Genomic DNA, 22,442 nt, shown 5'->3' on the forward strand with positions numbered 1-22,442 from the left:
AAAAAAAAAAAAGAAAGAAAGAAAGAAAGAAAAGAAAAGAAAAAAAATTAAATTTTTTTGTTGAGAGAGTCTCACTATGTTGCCCAGGCTGGGCTCAAACTCCTAGCCTCAAGTGATCCTCCCGCCTCGGCCTCCCAAAGTGCTGGGATTACAGGTGGGAGCCACCAGGCCTGGCCACATTCTTTATTTAACTTTTTGAGTAACTGCTAGACTGTTTTTCAGCAGCTGTGCCATTTTACATTCCTCCCAGCAAGGTATAAGGGTTCTGATTTTTTCACATCCTCACCAGCAATTCCTTTTCTGCCTTTTTGTTTGTAGCCGTCTGGCCTAGGGTGTGAAGTGGTGCCTGGTGAGGTTTTGATTTACATCTCCCTGATGGCTGATGGTAATGAGCATCTTTTCATGTGTTTATTTGCAATCCATATATTCTCTTTGGTAAAGTATCTGTTCAGAATTTTGCCCCTCCCTCCCATTAAAAAATTGGGTTAGCTGTTTTCTTATTCTTGAGTTTTAAGAGTTCTGTATGTCCTCTGGATAGAAGTCCTTTACCTGGCATATGATTTGCAAATATTTTCTCCAAGTCTGTGGCTTATCTTCTCATTTTCTTAATAGTATGTGTTTGCCTAGCAGACGTTTTTGATTTTGATGGACAGCTTGCTGTTGTTTTTCTGGCGAGTGCTTCTGGTTTTGTGTCTAAAACTCTTTGCCACGCTTGAGGCCTGTGCTTCTGTTTTCTCTGTCCACTGGCAGCATGCACCAAGCCAACTGTTTAGAGAGGTGGGGGAGACTGCCAAAAGGTAGCGGGTATCTAATAGGGGAGGCTCTTGTCATTTATTCTTTGAAAATGAGGTTTTTGTTTAAAAAAAAAAAAAGGTCATTTACAGTGAGGAGAAGAAATTGCTTTTCTTTCATTCTTTGCTGCAGTTTCATGGACTTCTTCATGTGACAGACATCTGCCAAGCGTAGGCCCAGTGAGGACCAAGTGGACATGGTCCCATCTCTGGTGGAGTTCACAAACAGGGCGAGAGAGAGCAGACATACAGAGAGGAAGTGACCACAGCAGAACGGGTCATGAGCTCTGAGAAGCCCAGGTGCTGGGTGCTACGAGTGTGTCACGGGGACCCAGTTAGAAAGGGCCGGGAGGGTTCTTTTTTAAATGGAGTCGCGCTCTGTGGCCCAGGTTCCAGGTTGGAGTACAGTGGCATGATCTCTGCTCACTGCAACCTCCGCCTCCCGAGTTCAAGTGATTCTCCTGCCTCAGCCTCCTGAGTAGCTGGGACTACAGGCACCCGCCACCACGCCCAGCTAAATTTAGTAGAGGCAGGGTTTCACCATGTTGGCCAGGTTGGTCTCAATCTCCTGACCTCATGATCCACCCGCCTCGGCCTCCCAAAGTGCTGGGATTACAGGCGTGAGCCACCACGCCCGCCAAGCCCAGTCAGGAAGGTTCTCCTAAGAAGCGAGATTGACTTCTGACTCCTGAAGTGAGGCTGAGAGGATGGGGCGGTTCCTTCCAGGTGGAGGGGCAGCTGTGTAAGGGTCGAGTCTGGGTGATGAAGCGGGGGCTCTGCGAGTGTGAGGAGGTGAGGTGGGTGGGCAGAGCTGCTCATCCGCCGGGGTGACATGGTAACATTTGCTGCTGCATCCTCTGTAAGTGGTCAAGCCCTCCAGGTTTGCCTGCCTCTTTGGGCATAAGCTTCAGGAGCCCCAGCTAGATGCCTGTCCCATGCCTGTGCCTCGATGTTCTGGAGTAGGTCAGTGACATTATAGTGCAGACCTGGTTCCATCTCTCCAGAAGTAATTCAGTGGCTGCCAAACAGGAAGTGCTTGTCTGTGCCCTGGAGTCAGTTAGGAGGCCGGGTCAGGGCTTTGGGAAGGGCTGCAGGGCTGACCTGGAGGGCTTTGATGCCCTGGTCCTGGGTGGGGCAGGGGCCTGGGGGCTGCTGGCCTCCCCGAATCTGCGGGGGTTGCTGGGGGCCCTCTGACATTGACGTTCTGTTCTGGCAGGACGGATTCTCGGGGTCTCTTTCAGCTTTGCCACTTGGTGACCCCACCATGTTGTTGCTTTACATTCCCTGCAGACTTTAGCACAGTTGCTTTTTGTCTTGTTTTGAGTCATTAGCCAAGATCAGCAGCTGGACTCAGGAGCTCTTCTCTGAGGCATCATTTGATGTGACTTAATTTTCCCTGCAGTCCTTTTATCCCTCACCTTTGTCTCTGTCATGCTAATGCTGGCTGCCAGGTAGTCCTAAGTTTCTGGCATGGTATGCTTGGCAGAACCGAGAGGAGCAGAGAAAGCCACTGTCGGATGGCAAGAGGGGTCATCTGAGATGTCAGTAGCACGCTGTCTTCTGTGGCCGACATTGGCCCACAGCCCCGAGGTACCCTGTAGATCCTGTCACATGAGGGAAGCTGGCCTGGGCATTTGTTCCTACTCAACCCAGTACCAACAGTGCCAGGAAAGGGGAGTGTGGCCGTTTGGGGTGGTGAGACTTGCCCTTCCTTGACCCCAGATTCCACTTCTGTTAGTCTAAGTCTCCCGTGGCATGGGTTGAAGGAAGCTGTCCTGAGAGCAGGAGAAGAAACACAGGAGGGTGCGCACTGATAGTAAGAGGCAGTCCAGTGTTCAGAAATGGCCAAGTGTGAAAAAGAAGCTTCTTTTGGTTATTTGCCACTGATATTAGACCTCCTCCCCAATCTCTGCAACAAGCTGTCATTGGACAGGGAGCCACAACCATCACCAGTTTACCGTTTCTTCCCACATGCAGGTGTCCGAAGGCACAGGAAGGGCGATTTGGTTCATGTCATTAGGAAGTGTGCGTGGGCTCACGTGGAAAGTTTTTCAAAGTAAGTTAAATTGTGCTGGCCTCAGAGCCTCAAGACCCTCAGCGGCATCTTCCTGACACATCCTGGGTTGCTTGTGTTGGCAGGCCCTAGGCAGTCACACATGCCAGGGTGGTTCCAGGGCCACCAAGCCTGGGTGTCCTCCGCAGCCCCCACCCTCTGTAGAGTGGAGATGGCTCTCAGCTGTAAATGCTGTCCTACACGGGTTCCACTTGGGCTGCCCCTCTGTGCGCTCAATTTAAGACTGGGGAGAGCAGGTCTTGAGGCAGGGAACCCCCTCTGGGCCCCCATTGTCTTCTCCCCTTGCCCCTGCACCGCTGGCTGGCGCAGAAGCCAAGCGAGCCTCAGGCTCCCTCCCTGGCTCCCAGGCTCCTGGGGCCTTGCAGAGTTCAGGAGGCGGGCAGCCCCTCTGGTGAGCCCATAGAGCGAGCGCTCTGCCAGGGACAATCGGCCGGTTGATGCAGCAGAGCGGGAGGCCTTGGCTGGTGGATTATGGAGGGAGCCAGAACAGAAGCCACATTGTGTGCAGGGACCCGGGGCAGAGCCGGGCTGCCGCATTGTGACAAGCCGCATGGATGTGTACCAGCCGAGGCGCGGTCTGTCTTTCCCTGGATCACCCTTCTGTTCCCTGAAGTGGGTTCCCAGACGCATCTGCGCTTCCTAGAGGGCAGGTCTGGAGCTGAGCAGAGAAGCACAAGGAAAGAGCGAAGTTGCCCATTGCTGCAGGCAGAGAGGAGGCGAGGCCCAACCCTGGACCTGCCACGGCCACCCCAGGACCTCCAAGGCTGGGATGGTGGGACGGGCCAGAGGCCCAGAATGCGTCCTCCTGGGTCCCTAGAGGGGGGGCTGGAAGAATTGGCTGGGCGTTGAAAGCACACATTATATTCCCTAAATTTCCATCTCAGCATGTGCCTGATAAAATTATTTCCCAGCTTCTCTGAGGCCATCTTTCCTGACTGATGTTTGTGCCTCCTGTAGAGACAGGGCCGCAGGATGAAGGCATCTGCCCTGCGGCTCCCAGAGCAGGGAAGGCGCTGTCCAGCAGGGGTGGGCCAGGGTCCTGGTGCCTGTGAAGCCCTGAATGGACCCTGCCTCCAGGTGGACTCTGCCTGACAGTGGCCTGGGGGACACAGGCTCTCAGGGTGGGGTGGGCGTCTGGGAGCTGTGGGTTCTGGTGGCCTCAGTTGAGAGTAGAGAGAGGCCCTCCTTTTAATGGGCATGTGTTGTCTCTCGTGTCTCTGTCTTATGGCCACTCTGAGCCATGGGTGGCAGGGCCTCCTGCAGAGAGGGAGGCAGGTGGCCCCAGGGGCTGCCCACTCTCAGGTCTCAGCTTGGCTGCTCTTGGCCTGACAGCCTCGGGCCGGTGGCTTTCATGGGCTCATCTTGGGGACATCTTCTCCTGTCTTGTTTCATTTGTTATGGTCCAGATTTCAAACTGTCACTTTACACGTGTGTACATTGCTGTCTGCTCTCTTCCCTTTCTGGTGTCAGATTGAGAAGAAATCATTAAGTTTGGCCACTAGATAATAGAAGCCAACTTTATGTCTAAAAACATCTGGCTGTTTCCATGGAGAGCATTTTAAAGCGTGGCGTCTGCCTTTCTGCCTTCTTGTTTTGGTTTCTCATTGCTAATCGATGCAGGAATTGATTCTGGTTATTGGAAATATGAAGCGCGGAAGCACGCAGGGTGGGAACTGGAGCTCCTCCCTTTTCCATCCCTCTGCTCCGGAATCCTCGTGCTCTCTCGGGAGGTTCATAGCTGAGTGTGGGGTCCGGTCTCTCCCTGGGAGTCTGGCATCACACCCACCATGCTTTTCAGTCTGAGAGCTGGGGGGTTCCATGGTGCTCTGTCTGGCATCACACCCTCCGCGCTTTTGAATCTGAGAGCTGTGGAATTCCTCGGTGCTCTGTCTGGCATCACACCCACCGCGCTTTTCAGTCTGAGAGCTGGGGGGGTTCCTCGGTGCTCTGTCTGGCATCACACCCACTGCACTTTTGAATCTGAGAGCTGTGGGTTCCATGGTGCTCTCAGTCTTGTGGTTTGCTTTCTTCTCCCAACGGGGTGTCTCAGGGGTCTCTCTGGGTCAGCGTGTGATGAGGCGTAGCACTTGAGCACCTACCTGTATATGGGGTGGGTTCTGCCTTTCCCACTTTGCAGGTGAGGACGGTGAGTGCTGGCGCCAGCTCGGCTCCGAGCTGCCCTCTGTGTCACCTGCTGCGTCTAACAGCTCCTTCCAGTGGTGGCAGCATGCTCCACAATGGGCTAAGTCAGGGGTACAAGAAGAAAACTCCCCAACCTCCCCTGAGAGGGCCAGGCCCCTTCCAGGCAGGCCTGTAGTTGGCTGGCTTTTGCTGTTTCACACAGGGCTACAGGCCCCGAGCGCACCTGTGGGAGGGGGTGGGGTCTCTAGGGTCTCCCTGACCTTGCAGGCTGAGTGGTCAGGCAAGCATGGGAGGGGCCTGGGTTAATGTGTGTGTATGAGTGTGTGTACCCAGTTGTGTGTATGTGTGTGTACACAGGTGTGTGTATGTATGTACACAAGTGCGTATGAGTGTGTGTACACAGGTGTGTGTATATGTGTTTACCCAGGTGTGTGTGAATGTATGTGTACACAGGTGGGCATACGAGTATGTATGTACATAGGTGTGTGTGGGGGTGTGTATGTACACAAGTGTGTGAGTGGTTGTGTATATACATAGGTGTGTGTATAAGTGTATGAGTGGGGTGGGTGGTTGTGTATACACGTGTATGAGTGTGTACTTGGGTGTGGGTTTGTGCGAATGTACATGGGTGGGAATGGATGAGTGAATGTGTATGTACATGGGTGTGTGTACATGGGTGTGTGTGTGCACGGGTGTAAGGGCAGGTGAATGTGGGTGTGTGTGTACACAGGTGTGCAGGTAGGGTGTGTGTGTGTGTAACACGGATGTGTGCATGCATGTGTGTGTGAGCATGAGTGTGACTTGCACCTCTGAACTTCCCACCGTGGCCCTCCAGGGTCAGCACAGGCCACTGTGTCTGGTTCCGGTGAGGGTCCATGTCACGAACCCTGGTGTCTGGGTCAGGTGTCATTTACCTGACTGTTCCAGGGGGAACGTTTGGCATCTCTGGGTCTCTCTCTGCAGGGGTGCCTTGGTGACCCCCTCATGCATTTGTTTATACTCTGTGGATGTTTTGGTTGGATCACATCCTGGACGTGGGATTTCAGAGATGGGGTTGTTCGCTTCTTGGACGTCTTTTTCCATGTTTCTGCTCTTCCCTTGCTTTCTTACTGGACTGTATCAGCCGCATTCCAGTTTGCTGTGGGCCAGTCAATGCGAGAGCCTAGTGCCTTACAGCTGTGTCCAGAGGAGGGGCAGGGCTCTGTGGTTGCAGGGGGCTTTTGATGTGTGAACTAGTGGGTTTGGCATTTATTGGTTCTGTGAGGCCTTGGCAAATGAGCAGATGCCACAACACCTGAGCTTCCTCTCCTAGCAGCTGGTGAGATAGCGATGCCCTCCTGGGGTGTTGGCGTGGACTGAATACCGTGCCACGGTGTAAGGCCTGTGGCCCTGTGCCCAGCCCCATGGGGCCCGCTGCTTGGTACTGAGGTGGCCACTTGAAGCAGAGCAAGGCGTTTGCCTGCTGGCCAGAGAGGACTCTGGCGGAGGGTTCTGTCTGGGCTCCAGGCAGGGACTTGCCCAGTTCCCTACCGTCTTCCCAGCTCCAGGACGGGCAGGCTGGTAGAGACAGAGGTGGTGTTGAATTCAAATTCAGAGCTGTGAGGCACGCTGGGGGCAGAGCCAAGCATATCTGTTGAATCCTCCTTTCTAATGCAGACGTCTTAAAAAACATACAGAGAAGAGAGAACAGCAGAGCAGCCGCCCCCCACCTCCACCTTCGGCTCCGACAGCCGCGGCCTGCAAGGGGCTTTCTCCTCTCTCCCCCTGGGTTGTTTTGAATCGGGTCCTAGACATCACGTTTTCTAATCTGTTAATATTTCCGATGTGCCTGTAAGAGATAGGATTCTTAAAGACAAAAACGTAACTGCAATATCATTCTACCTAGAAATTGGTAAGTTAATCATTCTTTAACATCCTCACACGTCCAGTACCATCAGTGTCCTGTCGTCTCACACACAGTCAGCTCTGTAGCCTGCCACCTGCTCCCTGCAAAAACCCAGGGAGGCTCTGTGTGTACCCACACCTTTTAAAATAATGTGTTCATGTCGGGATTCAAGTAGGGTTGGAGCTTCTGTCTCTCTTTCTCTGCCTCTCAGTCAGGTCTTGTTCTGTCGTCCAGGTTGTGTGCAGTGGCCGGATCATAGCTCACTACATCCTCAAACTCCTGGGCTTACGGAATCCTCCTGCCGCAGCCTCCTGTGTAGCTGGGGCTACGGATGTACCACCGCACTCAGCTAATTAAAAAAAAAATTTTTTTGTAGAAATGGGATCTCACTGTGCAGACCAGGCTGGTCTCAAACTTCTGACCTCAAAGTGATCCTCCCGCTTCAGCCTCCCAAAGTGCTGGGATTGCAGGTGTCAGCCATTGTGCCAGGCCCAAGCATTTCTCTTGATTTCTTGATTGCTTTCTCTTGAGCATCTTTAAATCTTTTTCCTCCCTCCATCTCTTTCCCTCTTTCCCACTCTCTCCCTCCCTTCCTCCTTCCCTCCCTCCCCTTCCTCTTCCCCTTCCCCTTCATCCCACCTCTCTCCCCTCACTTATTTTTTCCTCCCTTGCAAAATATTTGAGAATTGGTGCCGTTATCTCATAGGGATGCATCCCTGGTGTTTCCCATAAGCAGGCCCTTTGATCTGGAGCCATGATCACATGCAGGTTTAACTTTTTTTTTTTTTTTTTTGAGCCCAGCATATGTCTGTGAACCTTGGGGCCTCACAGGGGAATGCCAGGCAGCGCCGGATGAGTTTGGCAGGGCAGAGATGGCCAGGAGACAAGTTGGGGCCGGCAGGAGCGGGAGACCTTACAGGAGGGCTGGTTGCTCTCCCCTCACTCACGCCTAGGGCTGGGAGGGAAGGCGTGTGGGGCAGAGGGAGTGTGGCCTCTCAGAGGTGGCGGCAGCAGCAGGTGCTCCCCACGTGGCATGCTGGCCACAGGGCCTTGCCTTGATGTGCCTCGTGCCAAGGCCAGCCTGGCCACTCAGCCCTCGTGATCCTCATCCCGAGGAGCACCAGCAGGCACGCCGAGCTCACTGCCTGGACTCTCCCCGCCCTGGGCGGTGGATGGCGCACGCTGCAGCCTTTGGCACAGGCACCTGTTTGGCCAGTTCCTCTGCATCTGAGTTTGCTGAGGCCAGAGAGATGCTGGCTCATGGCCAGCGGCCTGGGAGTGGGCAGCTGCTCCTGACCTGGCCTGGGAACATGTAAGTCCAGCAGGCAGCTGCCATTAGTGGGTCACGGCGCAGTCTGGCTGGAGTCACTAAGGCTGTCATCCCGGGATGGTTGGCCCGACAGCCTCGAGTTTGCCAGTGCTCAGGAGCCTGCTGCCAGGCCTCAGGGGCACGAAGGTGTTGCTGTCCCGGTGTCTCCCAGGAGGCTGTTTTTCAGGTGTAGCAGGAAGGGCTCCGCAGCCCCCTGCGCAGCCCCTAAGCTTTGCAGCCCCAGGTCTTATGTAGAGGGGTGCTGTTTAGTCATTCCCGGCGCCTGTGACTCACTGGCAGCTTCCAGAAGCCGGCCTTGATCCCGATCCCGGGGTGCTGGCCGCAGGGTGCCTCGCGACATGATCTCTGCCTTGCTGGTGGGGTTGCCTACTTGCTTTTCCGTGCCGTACTTCTCTGCAGTTGTGAACATGCCAGGTCTCTTCACTGTGGCTGCCTGCCCTGTTTGCTTTGTGTGGGCAACAGGAACCTCTCCAAGATCTGGGGCTCCCTGAGAACCTTTCCAGGGCACACTGGCTCTGCTGCTGCCCAGATCCCCTGTCCAATTCAGCATCTTTATCTGTGACATGGGGACACCAGGAGCACCTGGTTTGGGGGCTGGAAAGCAGTCTCCCCTTGAGTGCTCAGAAGTTGCCTGGTCACTGTCAGCATTGTGCAGACACTGTGACATGGTGTGGTTGGTATCATTCTGGCGTCATTACCGTGTGGCTATCTCGCCTTCCTGCCCTGACTGTCCGTAAGGTTAGAGACCTCTCCTCTCTCATGATCCCGGCTGGGAACTTATGGTAGGCTCCCATGGCATTTTGTGGGGATACATGGGTGTTTAGGGATGTTCAGCAGACGATGCTGGTGCTACCTCAGCACCAGGCCCATCAGGAACAAAACAGGATGGCCCCATTGTGTGTGGTGCTCACAGGCCAGCAGGGTTAGGTGACAGAGGACAGATGTGCTTTGGACTATGAGGAGAACTAGAGTGAGCAGTGCTCTGTGCTTGGGGACAGCAGCAGGCCAGGGTAGGGGCGGTGGGGTCAGGAAGGGGTGAGCTGGGCGGAGGAGGAGTGGAAGAAGGCAGCATGTCACCCTGGCTGCACTGAGGGTGTGGCGCTTCCTCCAGGCTCATCGAGGCCTTTGGTGGGCTGGGGTGAACGCTGAGACTGTGGAGACACCATGGCCTGAAAGGGGCTGTGGTAGAAGCGGCTGATGGTTAGGAGGCAGGTAGTCCAGGAGAGAGGGGCTGGCCAAGGAGCTCGGGAGATGCGGCTGGATTTGCCACGCAGCGGGGTGCACAGCCATGGCCACGGGTGTGGAGAGGAGAGGACCTGGTTCTAAACCCCAGGGTGCTCTGTGCCAGGCAGTGGGCAGAGCTAGGGAGCATCCCTGCAGCATCCCGGTGCTTTGGTACCAACTGGCTGCTCCTCCCCAGGTGCCCTTCTTAGCTCAGACTGCTTTGTGGGGGCAGTGGCAGCTTCTGTGGACGATAGGCAGGGTGCTGAGCACTGTGGCATCTCGGTGAATCCCCTCACACTGCCCGTGAAGATCCTGAGGCCTGGGGGCAGGACTACGGCCAGCCTGCCCGCTGGTGTCCCTCAGGACCCAGGCTTTCTGCACGGGGTTGCCTCCAGCCATGTCCATCCTCTGCATAGCCTTGCTGCCCTGCATCCACTCAGAAGTTACCAGGGAAAGTTTGAAGCATTTACAGAGGCAGATGCAGCAAACCCCCTCGTGGCCATCACCCACCCACAGGTGGGCCCTGCACAGCCGAGCTCGCTCCAGCCCCTGCTGCCCTCCTGGTCATTCTAGAGCAAATCCCAGGTGTCATCATTTTATGTCTAAATATTTCAAAAGGGGCCTCTAACAAGACAGTGCTACCAGGACCACACCCGTGAATTAGTAATCTCTTAGTTATGTTACCATATTACTTGGTTATATTTATGATGAATGATCTCTTAGTTTCTCAATATGCCAGTGTTTAAAGTCTTGTTTTTTTCCTGTTTGAACCAGGATGTTGATGAGATCCATACGCTGATTCATTGGTTTGTCTCTTAAATTCCCTTCTAGATTCTCCCACTACCTTTTCATTCGTGCACTCTTTTTCTTTGCAATTTATTTGGTGGAGATTCAGGACCTTGTGGCCCCGCAGCGGCACTCAGGGTCGTCCTCTGAGTCGCGTGTCCCTGTCTCGGGGGCCTGAATCTGGAGGCTTGGTCTCTCCATGTGGCTGCCTGAGTCCGTGGTGCCTGCCGAGTGGATGGTGAGATGCTAGGGCGCTCTGATGGCCTTTTGTGAGTCCGCCGGACAGTCTGTGCAGTTTAGCTGCTTCCCTTTTCCAGGTTCACCTAGTGGTGTCACTTCTTTAGGAAAGCTGGGGCAAGAGCTCTCCTCCCCCACCTTGTCCCCCCTTATCTGCCAGGGTCCAGCCAGCCCTCCACCCAGAAGTGCCGGCTTGCGTCTGCCCTTTGCATAGTGGGCCAGAGGGTGTGGTTTCCTGAGATGTAGATGTGACCGTTGTTCCTGAACTGAAAATCCTCCTCCACCTCCAGACAGGGCCCCCCTCTGCAGGGGCAGCCAAGGCCCTTCTCCCCAGGGTCAGCGCCACCACCTCTCTCAACCCTCCACTCTCAGCCGCAGCCAGGCTGGAGTTTGGGGGTCCCAGTGATGACACCACAGCCCTTGCCACTGTTTCCCGCCTGAGGCTGCGCATGCTCCTTTCAGGTCCAGCCTGGACATCCATCCACCTATTACCCTTCTTGAGCTGACCGATTCCTGGACATCCTTCAAGCCCTCCACAGCCTCCAGGGAGCCTTCCCAGCCCCTCCTGCCCCTGCTGCTGGACCAGCCCCCTCCAGTCTGCTCTAGCATCTCCTCACTTGGTTCACTTGGAACCAGGCCAGCTGCACACCTCCAGGGAGGGCTGGAGAGGAGTCCTCACAGACCAGCTTCCTAGTTTGGTGGGACCCATGCCCCCGGGACAAGTGCCTCTGTAAAGGCAGAGGGCACGGGGGGGGGGGCGCACCTGGCCACATTCGAGTCCTTAAGGAAAGCTGCGTAGGGGAAGTGTGGACATGGCGAGGAGCGTGTCGGGTAGGGATACATTCAGTTGCTCAGAGCAAGTGTCTATCAGGGCTTCCTGGAGGGGCTGGTATTCTTCCAGGACAAGAAGGCAGGAGATGCCAGGGCCTGGCATCCTTTCACATATGTCCTGGGGTGGAAGCCACCCCCACAGGCACCACCTCTCACGCTTTGGCAGGACAAAGAGAGGTGGCGAGAAACTTTGTCCCTGCAGTTTTGTTTATGACTTGGGAAGGAAAGCCCTCCCCGGGCCGCCTTCCCTTCCGCCTTCTTATCCAAGCCTAAGCCACGTGTCCCCTCGGACAAGGGGAGGGAGCCCAAGCCTGGCTTAGATGGGTCACGCCTCCCTCCCTGGGGCTGGGGCAGAGACCCACTCTTCTGAGATCGGGGCTTTCCCCATACAAGGTCACTGTCGGCCACACCGGCAGGCCTTGGATCAGGAACCTGTTCACTTGTCTGCCCTGTCCAGACTCGCGGTTCTGGAGGCTCATTCCCGTGCTGGTGTACCCAGGACTCCTGGGCAGGCTGGGGAGAGATGGCATGCCGCAGCACCCTGAGCCCCTCAGCCTGTCCTCTCTTGCCAGGACTGAGGGTGTGGTCGTGCACCTGCGAGCTTAGGCTGCCGGGGAAAGGGCTGAAAATAAAGAGGGTGCAGAGGGCACCAGGCCTGGAGCTCTGCCCTGCGTCCCCACCACTGACGGAGCCCGTGTGACATCTCAACCTTCTGAGCAGTGTTCCCTCTACTCAGAAGCCTTCACGAGACGCCCATACTCTTAGTTATTTTTATCCTGGTGGACAGTATTTTAACAAAGTGAGTTGCAATTCACCTACCATAAAATTCAGCCTTTTAAAGTGTACAGATTTGGTGGTTTTAGTATATTCATAGTGTTGTGCAATCATCACAATCTTCACATTCCAGCATATTTTCATCACTCCAGAAGAGGCCCTGTGCCTGTTAGAGTCACTCGTGCACCTCCCACCCGTCCCCTGCTACCCACTCGTCCGTGTCTGTCTCCGCATTTGCCTCAGCCTCCCAGAGTGCTGGGATTATAGGCATACACCATGACGCCTGGCGAACATTTTGAAATTTTTATGAAGTTCACATGACCTCATTTTCTTTAATTGCCTGTACTTTTGGTGTCGTATTATAAGAAATGCAATGTTGTGACTGATCCCTGTATTTTCTTGCGGGAGCTATGTGGTGTTAGTGCTGACGTCCAGGTCTTGGGGCCATTTCGAGTTGTTTTTTGTATGTGAGTGAAGTAGGGCCGTGTCCGTTTTCCCACCGGTGGACATCCGGCTGTCCCAGCACCACTGGTTGAAGAGACTCCCTGGCCCCCAATGTGTGGTCTGGCACCATAGTCAAGCATCAGTTGCCCGTGATGTGAGAACATGAACGTACACCTTTGTTTTTTTTTCTTTTTTAAGACAGAGTCTTTCTCTGTTACCTAGACTGGAGTGCAGTGGTGCAACCTCAGCTCACTGCAACCTCCGCCTCTTGGATTTAAGTGATTCTTCCGCCTCAGCCTCCTGAGTAGCTGGGATTACAGGCGCTCACTACCATGCCTGGCTAATTTTTGTATTTTTAGTAGAGATGGGGTTTTACCATGTACCCCAGGCTGGTCTCAAACTCCTGACCTCAAGTGATCTGTTCTCAACCTCCCAACGTTTTGGCATGAGCCACCATGCCTTACCACGTGCACGTTGTTTCTATAAAAACTTCCCCTCCTCCATGTGACATGAGGGCTTGTCATAGTGCGGGTCTTCCACACTCCCCATCCATTCCATTTTCTTACCAGCCTGATGTCCCCGCTCCCAGGAGCACATCTCCATTTAGTGGGACCTGCAGCTTACATAATTTGGGACAGGACAGGGTGGGGTCCTTAAGGAAAAGCAAGTGAAATTGTCTTGCTTCGAAATTTCAAGGTTCACAGAAACGCTGCCCTTGCACACGCTGCTGGGCCTCCACAGGAGCCAGTGCGGACAGCTCCTGCCCAAAAGCCTGCCTGCCCCGAACCCTCCTGGCCTTTCTGTGATCATCGCAGCCCCTCCTTCGCAGCCTTTCCAAGACTCCCCATGAGCTCCTCACACCCTTGTTCACAAAATCCATCAGCCCCTGCCCCATGCCATGTGAGCGTCCCTGTCTTCTGGGGTGGCAAGGGTGCAGAGCGGCACCCAGAGTAGATGGAGCCTCCTGGAAGCTGGCTCACGACCCTGTTTTTGCCACCTGGGCTCTGCTCTGTCATTTGAGTCTGCGCCCTGTGTCCTGCATCCTTCAGGCTTGGCCCTGACTGCAAAAGAGGCAGGGAGTGGAGGTGGTGAGATTGTGGGCATCAGAGGCCTGGGGCAGGTCTCAGCACTGCCACAAGTTAGTGTCTTTGCGCCTCGTTTCCCTGTCCATTACTGGCCCTGTGGGGGTTCAAGGGGGATGCACATTTCCCATAACCATCTGAGAACATGGCTATGAATGACCTTTGTTTCTGCCATGGGGCCTATAAGGCCCAGCTGGCTGCACATAGTAGGTTGGTTGATTTTGAGTAAGGGCAGGGTCGTAGGCACCCAAGAGAGAAGCAGGCGCAAATATGAGAGAGTGGAGTGAGGGCCCAGGAGAGAGTGGGGGACCGAGGCCTATGGGGAGCTCCGTCTCTGCCCCACGGCCACTCCTCCAATACGGACCTTTTTGTTTTCTCTGTTCCAGGAGGAGCCAAGGAAAGTCTGCTTCACCTACGACCTGTTCCTGAACCTGGAAGGCAATCCGCCCGTCAACCACCTGCGCTGCGAGAAGCTCACCTTCAACAACCCCACCACGGAGTTCCGGTACAAGCTGCTGCGGGCCGGCGGGGTGAGTGTCCCAGCTCTTGCCCACCAAGGGGCCGCCCCGCTGAGGCTGCTCTGCTGCGGCCCCCTGTGCCCAGCTGGAGGTGTCGGTGCTGGGAGCCGAGACCCAAGGTGCAGGTCACACGGCAGTGCCCGACAGAGCTGGAGGAGACTTGGGAGCTCCACAGCCTATGCTGGGGTGTGGTGGCTGCAGGTGACTCGTTGCTGGTCACCCTGTGCTTCTGGGTGGCCGTGGGTAATTAGCACCTTCCTGCAGGAAGTGCCAGGAAGGGATGGGCACGAGGCCGGTCTGACCGCGTGGCTGTGCCTGGAGCTGGCTTGTAACTAGCCGGGCAGGGCCTCTTCCCAGGGCCCCTGCCATGCACATTGCTGTCACCTCCGACTTCGGGAGGCCAGACGACACCGCCAGCTCTGGGGCCAGGGCTCTCCAGGAGTTGTGTGGCTGGGACCCCCATTTGGTGGCTGGAGTCAAGCCCTCTGGACCTTATTGGGGCAGAGCTCCTCACAAGCGTTCTTGGCAACAGGGTGGGCGGGCACAGGTGCTGGTGGGGGTCGTGGAGGAGGGGCGCGTGGAGGGAGGGACATGGCAGGCTGAGGCCTGGTCACACAGGACAGCAATGCTACCGTCAGGACTCGGCCTCAGAGCCTTTGCCTGGGTGCAGGCCTGAGCCTGTGGTGGCGTGGTGTGTGTCTTGTGTGGTGTGTGGCATCTCCTGTGTGTGTGTGTGTGTGTGTGTGTGTGTGTGGTGTGGTATGTATGTGTGGTGTGTGGCGTGCGCGGTGTGTGGCGTCTCGTGTGTGTGTGTGTGTGGTGTATGTGGTATGTATGTGTGGTGTGTGGTGTGTGTGGTATGGGGTGGGTGTGGCATGTATATGTGTGGTGTGTGGTATGTACATGTGTTATCTGTGAGGCATGTCATGTACAGTGTTTGTGGTGTGTGTCGTGTATGGGGTGTAAGTGGTGTGTGGGTGGGTGTGGCATGTGGTGTGTATATATGTGTGGTGTGTAGTATGTCCATATGTTGTTTGGTGTATCATGTATGGTATGCGTGGCATGTCACACATGGGGTGTAAGTGGCATGTGGTGTGTCACGTATGGTATGACGTGCATTGTGAGGAGTGTGAATGTGTCACAGGTGTATGTGTGGCATGCATAATGTGTGGGGTATCTGGGTGGGGTGGGCCGTCCCCTTGGTGAACTTGGGGCACCGTGGCTATGGGTGTCGGGCTGGGGACCCCCAATTCCTCCCTATGGAGCACGGTCCTTGGTGGGCATCGTTCTCCTAAGAGGGAGGAGGCTCCTGTCCTTGTAGAAGCTTGAGTGAGTCCTGCCATAATCCTTGTAAAGCCCTGCTTGTAGCTCTCATCTGGCTGGGCAGGGCGGTGCCGGCGTGGGTTTATGTGGACGGCGTGGCTGAGTGTGGGTGGCTGGGCTCCAGCGCCCTCCTGGCTCCGCGTGGCCACCTTTCTTCATGGCCAGGTATTTTCTCTGTGTCTGCATTAGGTGTTTCTGGGCGTCCCTGGAGGTTCCATGGTGGCATGGCTTTGGGAAGTGGTGTTCCCTGGGTCTCTCTGGGCTGCAGCCAGGACCTCACTCCGTGTGGGAGGCAGCTTCCTTTGCTCGGCAGTGATGAAGGTTCTGAGGGCATCAGCTCAACACATGAAAGCCAGGGGCGAGGAGGAGGCGCGGGGGGAGGTTGGGAGGAAAGGCCAGTCAGGAGGAGGGAGCGCAGGCTGCAGCAGGTGCCTTAGCGGGTGGTCTCTGCCCCAGGCAATGGGCGCTCTGCCCTCTGAGGGTGAGCTGCCTCAGGAGCTGGCTGGCTGGGCAGGAACTTTACAGGCCTCTGGGGTTTGCCCTGGGCTCATGGCTGAGTGGGGCTCTCAGCCTTAGGAGCAGCCAGAGGCCTCAGTGGCAGGGGCTCCTCCCAGAGCTTCCCGTGGCCGACCAGTAGCAGGTGATCCAGCCCCGCTGTGGAGCTGTCGGTGCTGGGAGACCCGGGAGGAGGGGCTGGTTTCTGTGTCGGTGAGCACTGCTTTCTCTGCTCCTCTCACTGGGGGTCACTTGGAGATCGGTAATTCAAGGGTGAGAGGGCAGGACTTCCACCGTTCCAACCTGGTGCCCCTTGGGACCATGCCTTGTCTCTGCCCCTGTGGCCGAGGGTCTGTGTTTCCATCGGGGAGCCTGGACCTCCTGGCAGCACCTTGTAGGAGGTGGGAGTCATCCGTGTGTTCACTTTCCCAGTTCGTTTTTTTCAAGGGTCTGTGTTGAGTGAGACACTGCGTGATCCTGAAAGTCAATCTAGAGCGTCGTTTTGAGGGGAAAGAAGGTGAATTCACGCGAGAGTTGAAGGAATGGGCCTGAGAGTGAATGGGGCTCAGCCTCCTGGAAGCCCTGCTGTGCATGGCCGGCCTTCCCCAGCTCCTCCGTGAGCCTGCCTGGTGTGCGTGCCCCAGAGCACGGAGGGCCTCCCATGGCGTGCTTTGACGGACGACTGAGACACACATGCCGTTGGTGCCGAGCTCCTATCGTGGTCATACAGGCTCTGAGAAGCAGCTCAGAGCGGGGACCCGAGGGGCCCGCTGCCCTCTTTTCAGCCAGTGTCCCCATGGCCACATGACGTCAGCGTCCTTAGATGAAAGGCTTGGCTGGCCGGGGAACTGCAGGTGCTCAGGGCTATTAGTGGTGCTGCTTCTCCCGACTTCAATACTTTTTTGAAGTGTGTTTTCTTCTTTTGTTCTCTCTTGCGGGCATCTGAGAAGCTTTCTCTGTGGTGGTGGCGTTCCTTAACTTGGAGTGTTGGTGTTTCGAGACCTTGCTCCAAGCTTCCCCGTGTGCAGCGAGTGTTTCCTGGGAGCCCTCCTGGAAGGACCCCAGACCCTTTCCTCATCCGAAGCCTCCGTCGGAGCGCGGGAGCAGGTGCCCCACGCTGCAGGCTTGCTGGCTCGCTCGGGCCTGCTTTGCAGAGAGCCCCCTCAGTGGGGACAGGTCTTCTCCTGCCTTGGTCTCTGCCTTAGCCTGAGTGCTCCTGCCGTGTATGGGTCAGCTGCAGTCACCGCACGCCAAAGATGGCTCATTCCCCTGGACATGTGGGACCCACCCGAGCTGCATCCGTGTGCACCCCAGGAAGTTGCTGCCTGCCTGTCTCGGGCGTCTGGCTGGGCTCTCGCCCTTCTGAGCTATACCTCTGCTCCCCCTAAACCACAGCGTGTGTGTCAGGCTTTGGCCACAGCTGTCTTCCCGTGATTCTCAGCGTGCTCCGCAAGTCTTCTTGGGCCAGCGCTCGGTCCACTGTTCCCGGAAGGCTGCGTGCCCCCTCACCCCCCACGGGCCCAACCATCCTAGACCCCAGACTTTTCTTCGCTCCCAACCCATGCCTGCTTCATCTGCGTGCTCAGCACCCAGTCCCCAGTGGGGAAGTGCCGGGATTCTTTCAGGAAAGCGCTCAGGCTCTCCCTTCTTCCCTCCTGCAGAGGGAAGCCCCACCGCCTTCAGCCTGGCCCGTGTGGGCCCCCTGCCCCTTGCCCATCGATAATGACTGTCTCTTCTCTGTCACTAGGTGATGGTAATGCCCGAAGGAGCAGACACGGTGTCCAGGCCCAGTCCCGACTACCCCATGTTACCCACAATTCCACTCTCTGCCTTCTCTGACCCCAAGAAGACCAAACCATCCCACGGCTCCAAGGTTAGTGAGGCGGAAGGCCCAGTCGCGTGGGAGCGCCTGGGCCCAGCTGTGGTGGGTCTGGCCCCGGCGCCGCCCCTCCACCAGGCTGGGCCTTCCGCACCTGAACTCGCTCCCTTGGCGTCTTCCTCTTTGAGCTCTCTGCACTCCCCTTGCTGCGCACTGCCGCTTCCCTAGGATTTCAGGAATAAGCCCGTGATCATAGGCTCTTTGTCCCGTTCATCTTGAGGCCAGAGACCCGGCCTAGTCCTCTCCCGTTCTGCCAAGCTATGGCAGGGCCCCAGGACTTCTCGGCCAGAAGCCCTGAGAGCTTCACTGATGGCTGTCAGTGCAGCCGCTGGATAGAGCGTCTCTGTCTGTCCAGGCCACAGCTGTCCACCCCTCAGCCCTCCCAGGGGCATCCGGGGCTGCTCCTGCCCTTGGCCGTGCCAGGCGTTGCATCTCAGGCAGGGGCTCACTGCAGAGTTGTGTGGGAGAAGGGCGGGAAAAGTCAGGTGGGCGCCAGCTGAATTCCACTGTGGAAGAAACTTTGTCTCATCTTGGCCCGGTGGGTCAGGTGGGTGGCACTTGCTCCTGGGCTTCTCTCTTGAAACTGTCCCTGAGTGGCAGCTCAGAAGACATGCTAGAAAGCCCTTCGATAGCATCACAGTGTCATTTAACCCCCAGCACATCCCGGTCCTCTGTAGCCACCCACTCAGCACAGCCGCTCCTGGAGGCTGAGCTGCACGGGCCCTCAGAGCATTGCCAGGAGCTTCACCCACACGTCTCTCCACCGGTCCTCTCTGTTCTCCTTGCCTCACTTGTCTGCCGGGCCCTGAGAGTGGCTCTGGCCGTCCCAGGTGGGACAGGCAGGGGTCTCAGCTGCCTCCCAGCCTCCCCGTCAGCCGTGCTGGAGGAAAACCGCAGCACCTAGGCAGGTCTTTCTGGCTCTTTCCCCAAGGTCAGCAGATCTTAGAAATCCTCAGACTCGCCAGAGTCTCTGAGTAGGAAATGGAACCCTGGGGCCTCCCCACTTGGCCTCCTGGCCTGTCTCTCCCTCGTGGAGGCTCAATGAAGAAAACACTCTCGCTGGGGATCTTGGCAGTGCCCCTCTCAGCCACCACAACAGGAAGAGAAGGAATTGCCATTTCTTCCATATGGGTCACTTCAAGCCACCTAAAACCCTGCGCAGAAAGGCCCTCCTGGTTGGAGAGGTGCCCCCTAGGCTGGTGGGGCTGCGTCTGCCGGGGCTGCTCGTGGCTTTTCTTTCCGGAGAATCTCTGAGACCCCAGGAGCCCCCAAGTCAGTGAGTTGATCCGCTGGGCTCAGGAGGCCTGCAGGCAGGTTCCTCTGGCTCCACCCTCTCCGTCCCAGGAGCCTTCTCCAGCCACCTGGTAGGGGGAGGTTGGCAGCGTCCAGCACAGGGTTCCGCCAAGGCACTTGTCTGCTGAGGGAGTTCGGAGAAAGCCATGGCCTCGAGTCCTAGCCTTGCAAATGAGCTGTTGGCCCCCCACGGAGTCCTTGGACGCACAGGCCTGTGAGCCAGCCTCTTCCCCAGCTGAGCGCCCTCCTTTGGTCACTGGCTGTCTGCCTGGAGAGTGAGTGGCTGGGCCATGCACTCCCAGCAGAGGGCTCTCAGCAGGGCTCCCTGAGCCGGGAGATATGGGACAGGTGGGCCTTTTGGAGCCTTGCGCATCAGAATCCCTGGACTGGAGAACTGCTGGTGAGTGCAGCTGCGGCAGCTTTGGGGGACTCTGTCCTGGGGTTTTGTCCCCACTTGACAGCCCCCATCCAAGAGTGGTATGGCAGGCAGGAACCCCAGCTTCGTAGAGGGGCAGGATCCTCCCACGGCCTTGGCAGCAGCTGCAGGGGGCCGGGTGTCACCCGTGTGATGTCAGGTACTCGGCCTGCTTGCTCTTTCCCGTGGAGGTTCGCGGACAACCTTGCGAACATGGTTTTGATGGCTTCTCACTCTGGAGAGCACTCACTTTGTGCTCACAATTTACTGCATAGTTTCAGAGTCGGTGGTATCAGGTGCCTGTGTGCACCCCTGGGAAGGCTCCTTCCAGCCGGGCAGGTTCTGGTGGCAGTGGCGGTTTAATTGACCCTGGGCCAGGGGCGTGCAGTGGGAGCTGTGTTAGGGCCATGGGCGTGCCTTCGCAGTTTGCTCTCCTTCTGCCCTTGGTGGTTGTGATGCTGGCTGAGCTCCTGCGGCCCAGGTGGGCATGTGTCCCCTGCCCGGAGAGTCCAGGATGGCATGTGACATTGCAGCGTCTCATCTCCCTCCTTGGGGAGCAGATTGCTGTGGAGCACAGCCCCATTCCACACCCCAGTTCCCAAGGGGACGCCCTTGATAGCCCTGCATGGCCCAGGCCAGTTGAGGGTATTGTGGGGGCACTCCCACTGCCCCCGGTGTAACAGCCAGGCTGGGCACAGGGCTTGCCATTACTCCAGGGAGACGGCAGAGGTTTCACAGCCATTGGAACTGTTCTTGAGCTTTCGACACTGAATGTGGTGTGGCTTTGCAGGAAGATGGCCAGCCCAGGAGATAGGCCAGCTCAGGAGACCGGCATGGGGTAGCTGCTCTGTCTGCCCTGTGGTTCTTTGCTGGGAGAAGTCTGTCCCTGGACACTCAGGTGGTTTGCAGAGGCCCCTGGCCAGCTGCACGTCTTCAGGGGAGCTATGAAGTGTTCCCCCCCATCCCCCATACTCACTGGCTCCTGGAGCCCCTCCCCAGGGGTTTCGGGGTCTGGCTGCTACTGGCTTCTGTGCCAGGAGGCCAGGTGTGCGATCATCCAGACAGGCTCTGGGGCCGCCGTGCACCTGCCGGCTGATGCTCCTTTCCTATTGAGGGTGGAGCCCCAGGTTGTGGACGGCTGAGAAGCCTGTTCAGCGCTCCTGGGTGCGTGGGGTGTTACAGGGTCTCTGTAAGGAAGGTAAAGGCATGGTTTCTGCTGTGGGGAGTGCTGGCACTGTGCGTGTGGGATTGGGGTGTGGGGCAGAAACATCCAACATATAAACAGCAGAGCCCAGGCCGGCCTCGGGCTGTGCCAACTCAGCCACGGTGCTGGCAGTCCCCACACTGAGCTCGTCGCCAGCCTGGTCTGCGCCTTCGCCCAGTGAGGTGGTGGTCTTGCCCTTCCTCAAGGCAGCAGGCACAGATGGCTAGGGTTTTCTGCCTGGGTCCCGCAGTATGCAGGTCACAGAGCTGGGCTCGCTCCAGGGCCCTCCTGCTGCTTGCTGCCATTGCCTTCCCTCTGTCCCCAGTGGCATCAGCCCCTGAGTCCAGCTGCACCCTAAATGCCCTGAGTTTCTGAGGTGGAGACCTCAGAATGTCCTCCGTGTTTTAGGAAAGCAACACAGGGGATTTCCCTCCTGAGAAGCCCTGAAGCTGTTTGCCCTGTGCGGTACCAGTGGGCACGTAGCAGTTGGCTCCCTGAGGCTAGGCCCGAGCTGGCTGGACCCTGGGGTGTGGAGGCCTAGGCTCAGAAAGGAAGACCGTGAGGGACCGAGCAGGAAGCACTGAGCTTCTAGCCCAGAGCATGAGTGCTGGGCCAACGAGGCTGAGATGAGGGGCAGGGCTGCCTCCAGTGCCCCCCAGGGCTCCCCAGTACCCTGCAGCGCCAGCAGAGCCTTTGCTTTTCCCGGGCCCAGCTGCGAGGTGTTTGTGCGGGCATGGGCATCGTGGTTTGCCTGGCTCTGCCTGACTCACCCTATGCGTGAGTCCCTCAGGGAATGTCAGTTCAGTTCAGAGAGGAATCTTAGCCTGCAGCTGCCGGGGACCCTCTGACACTGGCTAATAGTTTAAAGGGACAGCTCCATTTAAAACTCTCACCTGCTGCCTTACTTTTTTGATTTTTGGAAGAATTTTTCTAGCTGAGGCTGAATCAAGTGGATTATGCTTTGCAGGGCTCAGGGGTGAGTGCCCTGCAATGCCATGTGACCTTGTCTCTCCCCTTGCCCTCCCTGCCCTTGGCCTTGCAGGACGCAAACAAGGAGAGCAGCAAGGCCTCCAAGCCGCACAAGGTGACCAAGGAGCACCGGGAGCGGCCCCGCAAAGACTCCGAGAGCAAGAGCTCCTCCAAGGAGCTGGAGCGCGAGCAGGCCAAGAGCTCCAAGGACAGCTCACGGAAGCTGGGCGAGGGCCGGCTGCCCAAGGAGGAGAAGGCGCCACCGCCCAAGGCTGCCTTTAAGGAGCCCAAGATGGCCCTGAAAGAGACCAAGCTGGAAAGCACATCCCCCAAGGGCGGGCCCCCGCCCCCGCCGCCGCCCCCACCCCGGGCTTCCAGCAAGCGGCCAGCCACCGCCGACTCACCAAAGCCCAGCGCCAAGAAGCAGAAGAAGAGCAGCTCGAAGGGGTCTCGGAGTGCTCCAAGCACCTCGCCCCGCACCTCCTCCTCTTTCTTGGACAAGAAGCCGGTCAAGGACAAGAGCAGCACCAGAGGGGAGAAGGTGAAGGCCGAGAGTGAGCCCCGGGAGGCCAAAAAGGCCCTGGAGGTGGAGGAGTCCAACTCGGAGGACGAGGCCTCCTTCAAGTCCGAGGTGTGTGAGCGCCAGGGGCGGGGCAGGGTGGGTGGGCCGTCGAGGTGCGGTGGGTATGGTGGGACCGGCTGGCCTCAGGTCTCACTGACTGCTGCCTCCACTGGCTCCTTGTAAC

At 57.1% G+C, this 22,442-nt stretch overlaps 1 protein-coding gene across 3 annotated transcripts in view; it reads left to right on the plus strand.

The window, feature by feature from the left end:
- The window catches only part of MLLT1 (MLLT1 super elongation complex subunit), a 73,956-nt gene that overhangs the window by 39,817 nt on the left and 11,697 nt on the right, over positions 1-22,442 (plus strand). For 2 of the 3 annotated variants that reach the window (XM_017528320.2, XM_017528321.2), the window contains exons 4-6: positions 13,987-14,130; positions 17,684-17,809; positions 21,770-22,327. In XM_017528320.2, coding sequence (XP_017383809.1) covers positions 13,987-14,130; positions 17,684-17,809; positions 21,770-22,327 — 828 coding nt within the window. The remainder of the gene's footprint in view (positions 1-13,986; positions 14,131-17,683; positions 17,810-21,769; positions 22,328-22,442) is intronic. The other variant, XM_017528322.2, reaches the window with a different exon arrangement.

Source organism: Cebus imitator, unplaced genomic scaffold, assembly GCF_001604975.1.
Source record: "Cebus imitator isolate Cc_AM_T3 unplaced genomic scaffold, Cebus_imitator-1.0 Scaffold53, whole genome shotgun sequence".
NCBI classification, from domain to species: Eukaryota; Metazoa; Chordata; class Mammalia; order Primates; family Cebidae; genus Cebus; species Cebus imitator.